This window comes from Pseudorasbora parva, chromosome 21 (assembly GCF_024679245.1).
Source record: "Pseudorasbora parva isolate DD20220531a chromosome 21, ASM2467924v1, whole genome shotgun sequence".
In the NCBI taxonomy this organism is placed as follows: domain Eukaryota; kingdom Metazoa; phylum Chordata; class Actinopteri; order Cypriniformes; family Gobionidae; genus Pseudorasbora; species Pseudorasbora parva.
Genome location: NC_090192.1, coordinates 20,447,258 through 20,461,001, shown reverse-complemented (window position 1 = coordinate 20,461,001; position 13,744 = coordinate 20,447,258). Strand labels below are relative to the sequence as shown.

The following is a 13,744-nucleotide window of genomic DNA, read 5'->3' as shown; positions in this document are numbered from 1 at the left end:
TTAAGCATCTTATGTACTGATTCCCTTTATATTTAGTCTTTTCCCTCCAAAATTTAACAACATGGAATGATATCTGTAAATTTGATCAAACGTTTCTAGGCTACCAGAAGTGGGAAGGCCTTCTTGCGACCTAACTGCGACCCACTTGCGAAATGCAGTGACAAAGTCGTTGGTGGTGTGAACAGGGGTTAAAGGGTTATTTCACCAAAAAAAATTAATTCTGTAATTAATAACTTGCCGTCATGTTGTTCAAAATCTGTTAGAACTTCGTTCATCTTAAGAACACAAATTAAGATCTGAGAGCTTTCTGACCCCCCATAGACTGCAATGTTATTACCACTTTCAAGCCCCAGAGAGATATTAAAGACATTGTTAAAATGGTCAATGTGACTCCAGTGGTTCAACCTTAATGTTATTAAGCGAAGAGACTACTTTTTGTGCGCAAAAAACAATGAATTTTTTCCTGTGACAGTTCCGTGATGCTGTTCACATGAGCACCACGACACATGCGTGTGATGGCGACGCACGTTCTGGCTAAAACTGAGCCGCCATTTTGACGTAGAATTTGGAAGCGCTGCACTGTGTTTGTGTTTACTAAGTAAACATCGTCAGAGACGGACACGGAAGAGATTAGAAATTGTTAAAATAAGTTTTTTTTTTTTGTGCACAAAGTGTTCTCGTCGCTTCATACCATGAGGGTTGAACAACTGGAGTCACATGGACTTTTTTTTTAACAATCTGTTGAAAGTGTGTAATAATGTTGCAATCTATTTGTGGTCAGAAAGTTCTTGGATTTCATCAAAAATAGCTTTATCTGTAGCTTAGAAATCTAGACACACCCTAGCGGCAGCTAATCAAATTTGCATCCAGGGTAGTCTAGCAACTCTCCGTTGGCTTGCGAGCTGGAAAAAAACTCTGGTGAGGCCAATCGCATTGTGTATAGAGTCGGAGGGCGGGCGGGCGGGCGGGCTTAAGATAATGACAGCAGAGTTGTGACGGTTCCATGTGCTACTTGAAAACAAAGAAGCTGGCAAAGGGCGGTCTTTCAAATCGGCTTTGGCCGTGACTCTGGAACACTTGTTGTTAAAAGCTTTTCTTTGAAAAAAAAAACAGAACGGTACTGAAGTCATTCTTAAGAAAGGAAGATGTGTTCAGAGTTTTGCCGACCAGATACAGAAAAGTTAAATCTTTCAACTAGCTCTGCTTCACCTTCTTCGCTGCTCTGGTTGATTGTAGCGCTATCCTATTGCATCCTTGAGCGTTGCCAACATCTTGATGTGGGTCTAGCTTGTCAGGCTACTTTATTTGTGTTCCGAAGATGAACAAAGGTCTTTTGGGTTTGGAACGACATGAGGGTATGTAATTAAATAATTCATGTGAGGAGTAATTAATGACAGAAATGTAATTTATGAGCAAACAAAACATTTAAGACTTCTAACTTGAACTCTGAATATTTCTCCCTCATATATAGTGCCTTCTATGAAGACTGGGCTTTTGTCCTGGATGAGGAGAGAGCCAGTATGCTGCCCACTATGGCTGCAGGTGATATTAAAATGAGATATTTTGCCATTTGCTTCTGGTAGTTAGCATGAAGTTATAAAGTGTAGCTGGGCATCGTTCCTTGTGCAAGTGTCAATTCAGTTTATGTGTCATCAGGGCTCAATTCCATCCTGTTTGCCATCAACATTGACAACACAGACCTAAATGGCCAGGCCCGTGGGGGGTCGTCTGTCTCCGACCTGCTAAAGGAGTCCACACAGGGCATGAGCAGTTTGTGGAAAGAGTCTACTCATGGTGTCAGCACACTTCTGCGTGAAATCGGAACTGCCACTGCGGTGGTTCCTGGTTTCATTCCTCGCTCAGATGCTCCATCAGACCCACTGCCTGTCTTGCCCCGCAGCACTTCTGCAGGTGCTTAGGTCACATACTATAGCAGAATTCCACATGCACTGTCAAAAAAGTGCAAAACCTGTACTTTTAGGGGTACTATAACTTGTCACTGGGTTTGTAACCTTAAAGGTTTAGTTCACCCAAAAATGAAATTGATGTCATTAATGACTCACCCTAATGTTTTTCCATTAGTATCTCTTGAAGCATCGAAAATACATTTTGGTCCAAAAATAGCACAAACTCACTTATTCATGGCCGTTTGAATCTTTATTTAAAAAACACGGAAGAGAAGACAATGCTGAATAAAGTCATAGTTTTTGATATTTTTGGACCGAAATGTATTTTCGATGCTTCAAGAGATTCTAACTAACTAACTGATGTCACATATGGACTACTTTGATGATGTTTTTATTCCCTTTCTGGACATGGACAATAAAGTGTGCATAGACTGCATACACTCTGGGACTAAAATATAAAATATCTTAAACTGTGTTCTGAAGATGAACGGAGGTCTTACGGGTGTGGAACGACATTAGGGTGAGTCATTAATGACATCAATTTCATTTTTGGGTGAACTAACCCTTTAAAACCAAGTGTTTAGCAGCCGGAGCAAACTTTTCCAGAAAGTTTGTTTTGGAAAGCAGTTTCGAACTCTCAAAACAAACTCCAAACTAAATTAGTTCTGATTTTCTTTAAAATGACATCAAACCAGTTATTTCGCATAAAGTATATTGGGTGTACCATTAAGCTATGACTAGCATTTTGGTGTAAATAGGGTACAGTAAAGATGTCCCTTTATGGCTACTACCCCACTGACTTGCTGTTATACCCTTAAAGATACAATTTGTGTTTTATTTCCTGTTCTTCTACTAATGCATTATTCTCTTATATTCAGTTGATGATTAAGATCCAATTGCCATTGTTTTGTCAGCTTCATGTTACTGATTTAATTGGATTTTAGATTCCGGTTTAAGAAAAGAGCGTAGACGTAAAAAGAAGATCACGAACATTATCTCTTTTGACGATGACTTGGACGTGGGTGCGGAAGATGAGGACGAGGCTGGTGAGGACATTGTGAGGAGTCTTAGGAAGAGTACAGTGGGTCACGTGAGTTCTGAGGAGGCTCTGGACCCTCCGGACTCCATCTCTCCCATTCATAATGGCCTGACCGAGCCTGGGATTGTGAGCTGGGCTGAAATTCCCTCACAGAATGGATTGCTGCCTGACACCAAGAGCATTGATAATGAGGAGGAGGAGGAAGAGGATGACATTTATGGAAAGAGCAGGCAGGAAACCCCACAGGAGGATCATGGGAGTGGGGAGCGGTGAGTTTTCTTAAAGGCTGTTCCAAAAATCAGGCCTCTGTACCCTTAAATAGGGCAGTATTTGAGGGGACAGCCATGTGTAGTGGCTTCCAAAACCATAGTGGACATTATTGAGTGTGCTCATTTAATCCCATAATGCACCGCAATTGATGTACACTCTACGACCAGAGAATACCCATAATGCACAGTGAGGGTCGAGCCGAATAAATTCCTGTGTCTCGCCAGAAGATGCTGCCTACAGCTGAATTATTCATCCTTCCGTTTTCCAAACCGCTGGTCCAATGTTGGTATAGCATAATATCATACAGGTATAAATTCCTTTTTAATTGATTATTAAATAGTTTGATTAAGGTTTATACCTGGTAGTTATCATGAGAGAATTCAAAAAATATATTTTTTATTACTACTGGTTTGCTAAAATTCAAATGATTATTAATGGCAAGCACAAACTATGCACATTCGCTCACTCGTTTCCATTCACTCTACTATATAAACTATATACGTGTTTTTATATAAATATATATATATTTTTTTTTAAAGAAATTAATATTGGTTAAAGTGACATACATTAATAATGTTAGTAATAGTAGTACAGTTAGTAATAGCAAGTAAATATATGTATAGTGTTACAAATAATTTATATTTAAAATAAATGCTGTCCTTCTGAACTTCCTATTCATCGTTTTCAAAAAAATATTAAGCTGCACATAATGCACTTACTCAAAATTATTCTAAATAATTAGAAAAAAAATAAAAACAGTAAAAAAATGGTAATATATTTACATAGTACTTAGTTGTACTTAAAGTCCCTGTAAAGGCAATTCTATAAAAAAAAATGCTAAAGGCATTATAAATGTTAGAAATGTATTGCTAAAACACATTGCAAAGACTGTGAACTCCGGATTTTCTAGGCGGGGCTAACATGGTGGCTCGATGATGCACTGGAGCCTTTGAGCCTGGCCCCGCCCCTACTGTCGATGACGCACTGGAGCCACTGAGGCTCATAACTAGAGCACATTCGCATCAGATTTCCGCTGAATTGCGAGTACTTATAGCCTACAGTTTGCTAGCTAGCTATGCCTTCGTTACGGAAATGCCTTACCTGGATGTAGTCACTTACAAAACAGATCGGTGTCCTTATTTAAATATCTGAAAAACGATCATATCAAGAAGAGGTGGATTCATTTTGTGAAGAGCCACTTTAATGGAGAGCTGAGGATCACCACCAACAACCGCCTCTATAGTGATCATTTTACACAGGATAGTTTTATAAACTTTCGTCGGAGACAACTGGGATTCACTGATAATCCGCTTACTGGTGAATGGGGCTGAACGACTATCTCCCGCTTTCATCCTCCCGTCTCGCCGACAGCCGGTGCCGACATCATCCGCATTAACGTTACGTGCCAACCAATGAGTGTAAGTTTCCTTGTGTGCTTATGTTATAATTACAGCAGGTAACGTTATATTAGTCCACAGTAACTAAATCCTGCCACCCTTGAACGTGATTTTGTTTTGTTTATATTTAAGTTACAACAATATGTTTCCTTAGACAAGTGATTTCAACTATTATATCTGTAAAACTGTATATATTATATCTGTAATATCTATATTATATCTTTTAGTTTGATATGTGACTTTAAAGTGGCAAAATACACTTTATTCTGTTATTTATTGCTAGCCTAACTTTATTTGGCTACGTTTACGCTAGTTACATAACTAGCTAAATTGCATAAAACGGAGAGGAAAAAGCACGGACCATTCTGTTGCAGATCGAGGGGGATGATGTTGGTTTTCGAATATGTCAATATCCTCTAAGTTTGTTTCTGGCTCTGGAGGCTCAAACATGAATGGCTTTATAAACCCAATTAAAAAGCTGCTAGGAGCATCCCTTCCAGTTGTAGCGGTGACATTTGAGTGAGGCAGAGGTAGCTTTCCCGCGAGTTGGGGTGGTTTCGGTGCAGCCAGCGGACACGCCCCCAGCGTTTGAGAGCAGAGAATACTGCTCATTTTTTCAAGATTTTGATCTCTTATTTTATTTACTTGGCGACTTTTATTATCATTCAAATTTGGCTTGGTGGTTAATAACATATTTTTCTGTGGTGTGACAAACTCAGATCACATACTTAAAGGGGGGGTGAAACACTCAGTTTCAGTCAGTGTCATGTCAATCTTGAGTACCTATAGAGTAGCATTGCATCCTGCATATCTCCGAAAAGTCTTTATTTTTTTAATAATTATATAAGAAAGATGCGCTGTTCCGAGTCTTTACGAAAAAAGCCGAGCGGGTGGGGGCGTGTCGTGTGAGCGGAGCTAAATAATGACGTGTGCAGCAGCGCGCTGTGTGTTGAGTCGAGTCCGTCATCCCTAACAGCGGGAAAAAAACTTTATTCAAAATAAAAATATGGCTTTTAATCAGATACAGCCATACATCTATGATCCGGAATCAGACCCAGAGGCTGCAGTTGAACAGGAGCAGCAGCAAAAACGACTAGAGCAGGACGTCTGTATGTGGTAAGTTACAAGTTATACACTAACTATATAATATGCTTAGCGGCTTGTGTTATTTACATATTTATACTTGAATTATATCGTCGTATTTTTGTCTTTGAAGGTGTACATGTGGGAAGTGCAGTTGTGCACGTGTGTTTGTGTGTTTACGCGTGGTTTGTTCAGACAGTAAGCGGACTAAAAAAAAACACAGACATTTGAAGCAGTCTCACTCACCCTGCCTTCTAACGTTGGGACTGCTCCATCCTTCAGCATTAGGCGATTGGGAAAATGCGGCGTCGAGCTGGGCCTTGTTTATGAAACAGTCGGCACCGAAATGCAGCGAACAGATATAAACATTCGCGCAACTCAGTTGCTGATCCGGAAAAGCAAATTACATCCACTGTTGCCTTAACGGGGGGTTTTGGAGAATCTGTGCAGGACTGTCTTGGTCTGGCAACCAAAAACGCACTTTTTTGGTGACATTGTTATGTGCTGTGTAATTGTCACCTGTCCAGTATCCTACAAGCCAGCGCTTTGATGGGCGTAGGCTGTTGCTTTCGCTCTCTCCCTCGCTCTCTCTCACGCGCTTCCGGTAGAATTGTCCGTAAGGCCCATACAAGGAAATTCCGCCCCCACTAACGTCAATGGGGACGCATGATCTCAAAAAACTTGCCGAAACTTATGACTAACCGGAAGTAGTATTTTTGACAAAGAAATACTCCCATCAAACGTCCACCTTAACTTTTGAAACTTTGTCTATGTTTAGTATGGGATTCCAAGTCTTTAACAGTGTAAAAAGATCAGTATGCATGAAACAGCATTTCACCCCCCCTTTAATTCTGACTTTACAGGGTCTTTAAAGGGTTAGTTCACCCCAAAATTTAAATTATTTAATTAATTACTCACCCTCAATGAAGATATTTTTATTGAAAGCTGATGGCCTCAGAAAGGCTTCAGATAGGCCTCTATTGGCATTCAGTACATTCCCACTCACAAGACCCATAAAAGGCACTAAAGACGTCGATACAAAGTCCATCTCACTACAGTGGCTGTACAATAATTTTCCAATGCTTCGAAAATAGTAATTGTTTGCACAAAAATCTAAATAACGACTTTATCCACCAAGTTATTGACGTGAACTCGACCCATGCAATATGACGCAGATCCGCCGTTCAATACATGACCCGGAAGAGGAGGAGCGTCGCTATCACGTGAGTTCACGTCCGAGACCTACACGGAAGACAATAACTTGGCGGATAAAGTCGTTATTTTTATTTTTTTGGCGCACAAAAACTATTCTCGTTGCTTCGTTAAATTATTTTACAGCCACTGTAGTGATATGGACTTTGTATCGATGTTTTTAGTGCCTTTTATGGGTCTTGTGAGTGGGAATGTACTGAATGCCAATGGAGGCCTTTCTGAAGCCATCAGCTTTCAACAAATATATCTTAATTTGTGTTCCAAAGATGAACAAAGGTGTTACGGATGTCCAACGACATAAGGGTGAGTAATTAATGATATAATTTTCATTTTTGGGTGAACTAATCCTTTAATTGCAATCACCTAACATTAAACTCTAATCCTATTGGAAGTATGTGTTGTTCATTAATATTTAGTACTTGTGGAGTGACAAAGAAACAATAAAATAAGGTGTGACCATGGCATTCTGATCTGCATAGGATGGTTGTGGGGAGTTTATCCAGTGTTTCTACATGGAGTCCAAGGCAAATCATTACAGAGAATGACAATGACAACTCGCACATTCTCATACCTCTGGCCTCCAGCGAGCCCTACACACAACAAGGTCAGATCCACAGCCTGTCAGACACTGTGCTCATTCAAGGACATGTTTCTGTGTTTTCATGTTCTTGTCCACATAAATGTGACAGGCATATTTATATTAACTTAAATGTACTACTATTTAATTGAGTGTGAAAATATCTGACTATGGTTCTGGTGTGGACAAATGTGCTATTTTTGTACTTTCAGCTGGTAGTTCAGTTGAGAATGTCGAATTTCATGGACAGAAGGAGAGCTCAAGCCCACCAACTGACATTGAAAAACAAAGCCAACTCCAATTTAGGTATCTGATACAAAAGAACAATTTTTTTTTTGTGTAATTTGTTTTTTTAAAGACTGATGCTTAGTGTCTGTGTTAACTTTTGCTGTTTCAGCATGGAGCCCGACTCACCAGCGCAGATTGCTCCTGTGACCAGTGCTCTGCCAACCCCTGGCCTTCCCGAGTCCATGACCATTGGTGAGTTGACCTAAGATTATTGTCCAGATATCTATTTTTTTAATTATTATTTATGAAGGTTACAACTTCACTGGAAAATTGTTTATACAAATTTAAAGGGATAGGTCACCCTTAAATAATTGTAATTTTTTTTAACTTATTTATCTAATTTCAAACCACTACACTGTTTAAGAATTTAAAACTGCAGTCCGTAAGGTTTGCCTCTTTGTCGACATCTCTGTTTGAAACCTATGTTAAGGGACAACAGTTAAGGACACAAGTAGACTGGGTAAACCCAGCCTGATCTGCTGGCGATTTGATTTTGCCCTTCAGCTCAGGCTGGAAACCTGTACATTAATTAATCCTGCTTCTGTCACACGGGAACCAATCACAGACTGGCTTATCCACCTTGTGCGCTGTTGGCGGGTTTAACACTGATGGATAGAGAAGAATGGATCAATGCCCATTTATCACGCCTCTTGTGGTCTGATTGGTTGAAGGACTATCCAGTTGCATACAGAGTCATTTGAACTATGCCTGTTGATCACGCCTCTTGTGCAGTAGAAAATACTGAGCAGACTCCCCAGACCAATGTTCAGTCTTAAAAGATTAATCTTGGTCTGGTGATAGCCGGACAAGTACACAATACCAGTTGTGAAGAATGAAGACCAAGAGTAGGGATGGGTATCGTTAAGGTTTTAAAAATCTAAAATAAAATCACATTATCACAATCTAGTGTAAAGTGAAACTAGGCTATATTTGAATGTTTAGTTCTGTCCTCCGTGGGCTGTCGTTTTGCTCTCTCTCTCTCTCTCTCTCTCTCTCTCTCTCTCTCTCTCTCTCTCTCTCTCTCTCTCTCTCTCTCTCTCTCTCTCTCTCTCTCTCTCTCTCTCTCTCTCTCTCTCTCTCTCTCTCTCTCTCTCTCTCTCTCTCTCTCTCTCTCTCTCTCTCTCTCTCTCTCTCTCTCTCTCTCTCTCTCTCTCTCTCTCTGAGATTGGCTCAGAGAAAAGAAATAGTTATAGTAAACTTCCGCACATTGTCAGTTAATCAGACTCGCGTTTCTATAGATCACTTGTTGACGTTTTCAGCCCGGAATTAGGGAATTAGGCACAAAGTGACCTTCAAGGTCTGGAGCAGGTGCCAGCTTGCCCAGAAAAGAAGTCCACCCATCTCCTAGGGTGCCTGTAATCCAACACCAATACTGATCTGTAATAAAGAACACTGGCACATTGGTACACATACACAGATATGTGGTTGGAGTCCAAGTTTTGAGTTGGTGGCACATTAAGTGAAAACAGCATAGTTCTCCAAAACGTACAGAATACATTTTCTTCTTCAGTACAGACAATATTCATCTTTAGTGTTTCAGTAAAAGGATATAATATAAATAAATAAAATATAAAATAAATAAAAGTCCAAGCATATAATTCAGTTAAAGGGAATGAAACCAACAATTCAAGAGAACATTCAAACTAGTAGAAATAATTTAGTTGCATGTCCACTGTGACAGGCATAATCTAAAAAAAAATCACAATGTAGGATTTTTAAAACTATTTATTTGTAGGATACAGCTGCAAATAAGTATTTGAACACCTGAGAAAATCAATGTAAATATTGGGTACAGTTGTCTTTGTTTGCAATTACAAAGGTCAAATGTTTCCTGTACTTTTCCACAAGGTTTGCACACACTGCAGGAGGGATTTTGGCCCACTCCTCCATACAGATCTTCTCTAGATCAGTCAGGTTTCTGGCCTGTCGCTGAGAAACACAGACTTTGAGCTCCCTCCAACGATTCTCTATTGGGTTTAGGTTTGGAGACTGGCTAGGCCACGCCAGAACCTTGATATGCTTCTTACAGAGCCACTCCTTGGTTATCCTGGCTGTGTGCTTCGGGTCATTGTCATGTTGGAAGACCCAGCCCTGACCCATCTTCAATGCTCTAACTGAGGGAAGGAGGTTGTTCCCCAAAATCTCGCAATACATGGCCCTGGTCATCTTCTCCTCCACTCGTCCTATCCCATGTACAGAAAAACACCCCTAAAGCATGATGCTTCACATTAGGGATGGTGTTCTTGGGATGGTACTCATCATTCTTCTTCATCCAAACACGTTTAGTGGAATTATGACCAAAAAGTTCTATTTTGGTCTTATCTGACCACATGACTTTCTCCCATGACTCCTCTGGATCATCCAAATGGTCATTTGCAAACTTAAGACGGGCCTGGAACTTGTGCTGGTTTAGGCAGGGGAACCTTTCATACCATGCATGATTTCAAACCACAACATCTTAGTGTATTACCAACAGTAATTTTGGAAACGGTGGTTAACATTCTATGCGTCCAGGAGACCAGGTGGAAAGGAAGCAAGGCCAGAAGCATTGGAGCAGGGTTTTATAATAGTGTGGACAGGAAGAAAAATGGAGTTAGACTGATCCTGAAGGAGGAGTTTGTGAAGAATGTTCTGGAGGTAAAGAGAGTGTCAGATAAGTTGATGAAGCTGGATATTGAAGGTGTGATGTTGAATGTTGTTAGTGCCTATGCTCCACCAGTAGGTTGTAAGCAAGATGAGAAAAACAGATTCTGGAGTGAGTTGGAGAAATGATGCAAACTATTCCCAGAGGTGAGAGGGAAGTGATAGGGGCAGATTTGAATGGACATATTGGGGAAGGGAATAGTGGGGACGAGGAAGTGATGGGAAGGTTTGGTCTTCAGGAAAGGAACCCAGAAGGACAGAGGTTGGTAGACTTTGCTAAAAGTATGGAGATGGCTGTGGTGAACACATACTTTCAGAAGAGGCAGGAACACAGGGTGACATATAAGAGTGGTGGCAGGAGCACACAAGGGGACTATATCTTATGTGGATGCTGTAATCTGATGGAAATTAGCGATTGTAAAGTAGTGGTAGGTGAGAGTGTAGCTAGACAGCATAAGATGGTGGTGTGTAAGATGACTCTGGTGGTAAAGAAGATGAAGAGAGTAAAGGCAAAGCAGAAGACAAAGTGGTGGAAGTTGGAAAAGGTAGAGTGTTGTGTCTTTTACAGGGAAGAGTTGAGACAAGCTTTAGGTGGTCAAGAAGGGCTTCCAGATGACTGGACTACTACAGCCAAAGTGATCAGGTAGACAGGTAGAAAGGTGCTATGTGTGTCCTCTGGAAGGAGGAAAGAAGACAAGGAGACTTGGTGGTGGAATGAAGAAGTTCAGGAGAGTATCCAGAGGAAGAGGTTCGCTAGAAAGAAGTGGGACAGTGAGAGGGAGATGTGCAGAGTTGTGGAATCTACAGAGGTATTAAGCGAAATGAGCCATACAATGAAGTTGTGGGAATGAGTAGTGGAAGCAAGGTTAGTTGCAGCAAGACAGAATACGTGTGTGAAAGAGGGAACCAAGTGGAACAGTGAGGTTACAGGGAGAAAAGGTAAAGAAGGGGCAGGATTTTATGTACTTAGGGTCAACAGTCCAGAGCACTTGGGAATGTGGAAAAGAGGTGAAGAAGCATGTCAAGGCAGGTTGGAATGGGTGGAGAAAAGTTTCAGGTCTATTGTGATAAAAGTGTACCAGCAAGAATGAAAGGAAAGGTGTACAGGACAGTAGTGAGCCCAGCGATGTTGTATGGTTTGAAGACAGTTGCACTGGGAAAAAGACCTGAGGAAGAGCTAGAGGTACCAGAGCTGAAGATGTTGAGGTTCTCTTTGGGAGTGACGAGGATGGATAGGATCAGGAATGAGTACATCAGAGGGACAGCACATGTGAGATGTTTTGGAGACAAAGTTAGAGAAGCCAGGTTGAGATGGTTTGGACATGTTCAGAGGAGGGAGAGTGAATATATCAGTAAAAGGATGCTGAGGTTAGAGCCAGGCAGGAGGTCAAGAGGAAGACCAAAGAGGAGGTTTATGGATGTAGTGAAGGAGGACTTGAAGGTAATCATTCTGAGAGAAGAGAATACAGAGGATAGGAATAGATGGAGGCAGATGATTCGCTGTGGCAACCCCTGAAGGGAACAGCCGAAAGAAAAAGAAGAAGAACTTTGGAAACGGTGGTCCCAGCTCTTTTCAGGTCATTGACCAGCTCCTCTTGTGTAGTTCTGGACTGATTTCTCACCTTTTTTAGGATCATTGAGACTCCACGAGGTAAGATCTTGCATGGAGCTCCAGTCCGAGGGAGATTAACAGTCATGTTGAGCTTCTTCCATTTTCTAATGATTGCTCCTACAGTGGACCTTTTTTCACCAAACTGCTTGGCAATTTCCCCATAGCCCTTTCCAGCTTTGTGGAGGTGTACAATTTTGTCTCTAGTGTCTTTGGACAGCTCTTTGGTCTTGGCCATGTTAGTAGTTGGATTCTTATTGATTGTATGGGGTGGACAGTTGTCTTTATGCAGCTAACGACCTCAAACAGGTGCTTCTAATTTAGGATAATAAATGGAGGTGGACATTTTAAAAGCAGACTAACAGGTCTTTGAGGGTCAGAATTCTAGCTGATAGACAGGTGTTCAAATACTTATTTGCAGCTTTATCATACAAATAAATAGTTAAAAATCATATATTGTGATTTCTGGATTTTTTTTATTTAGATAATGTCTCTCACAGTGGACATGCACCTACGATGACAATTTCAGACCCCTCCATGATTTCCAAGTGGGAGAACTTGCAAAATAGCAGGGTGTTCAAATACTTATTTTCCTCACTGTGTATATGTGTATTGTTAAATATATTGATATATTAAAGTGGCAGTGGATTTCTGAATTCACCCTTTTACCTTAAATTGCAGTTCTTTGCAGAATTTAATTGGGTTGTGCATCATCACTTTTCCTCAGCACTGATTATCCTAATGTGTTGAGGAATAAAACGTGTAGTCTGTCGTGTTATCAAAAGTACTGACTTCTGTACCAAGTCTGAAATTAAAAAAATGTGGTCACTATTAACTTTGTTGTTGTATGAATGGATGAAGCTTGATGAATTTTCTTTTAAAATTATCATTTTGGAGCAACATGAAGGTCAATAAGCAATGATATAATTAAGACTTTAAATCTCTGTAATGATAGAACATTAATTGAGTGAGCTGTTCCTTTAACTATACTTTTTGCATATTTGAGCTTCAGCTTAAGCATGTAGGCCTTTGAGGATTTGTGCTGTGGACAGATGGTATCATTGAGGTAATTTGCCGTGACTACCGCTCTGTTGTATAGTGGTTTTGTGCAGATGTGAGACTGTTTTAATCATTGTTTAAATATTGGCCATATGACTTTCCCTTTAAAAACATGCCTTTGAAACTGTAAATTATGATGGTAATCTTATACCTTACCTTATCTTTGTGCTGTTTAGACATACTACACTTGTAGGTACAGATATTATTCTGCACTTAGATGGGATTTCTATTCTTTTAATTCATCCCCTGCATATTTCCTCTCTCCAGATGAGGGCAATGTTGGTTCAGTGTGAAACACACTCACGTTGTTCCTCTTTCGCTCTCTCTGTCTTTTGTCTGGACAAAACACAACTTTGAGATGGGGCTGGAGGTGACTGATCCAGTTATACTTCAGCTTTCAAAAATAAAAAGGAGAAAAGATGAAAGCAAGAAAATATTTCATGCAGAGTGCCATCTGCTTGTGCTTTCAGACATGAGTAAAATTCAATTTCAGATCAAACGTGGCTTTCGCAATATGCTTTAATAACCTATTAACTGCTATTTGATTATGGATACATCGAACATTACATTCAAGGCTTGAAAATGCAGTTTTCTCCTTGGTTTTGTTTTTATCAGCTATATGCTAGACAGCCTTTTGACTTGGATCATCTTATTTATGTG

At 40.3% G+C, this 13,744-nt stretch overlaps 1 protein-coding gene across 5 annotated transcripts in view; it reads left to right on the top strand.

The window, feature by feature from the left end:
- The window catches only part of snx29 (sorting nexin 29), a 175,160-nt gene that overhangs the window by 6,268 nt on the left and 155,148 nt on the right, over nt 1-13,744 (top strand). For all 5 annotated transcript variants that reach the window (XR_010899997.1, XR_010899996.1, XM_067429107.1 and 2 more), the window contains 6 exons: nt 1,472-1,542; nt 1,657-1,911; nt 2,852-3,215; nt 7,388-7,512; nt 7,698-7,791; nt 7,883-7,965. Coding sequence is in view for 3 of the 5 variants with exons in the window: in XM_067429107.1 (XP_067285208.1) it covers nt 1,472-1,542; nt 1,657-1,911; nt 2,852-3,215; nt 7,388-7,512; nt 7,698-7,791; nt 7,883-7,965 (992 nt within the window). In the remaining 2 variants the exon portion in view is untranslated. The remainder of the gene's footprint in view (nt 1-1,471; nt 1,543-1,656; nt 1,912-2,851; nt 3,216-7,387; nt 7,513-7,697; nt 7,792-7,882; nt 7,966-13,744) is intronic.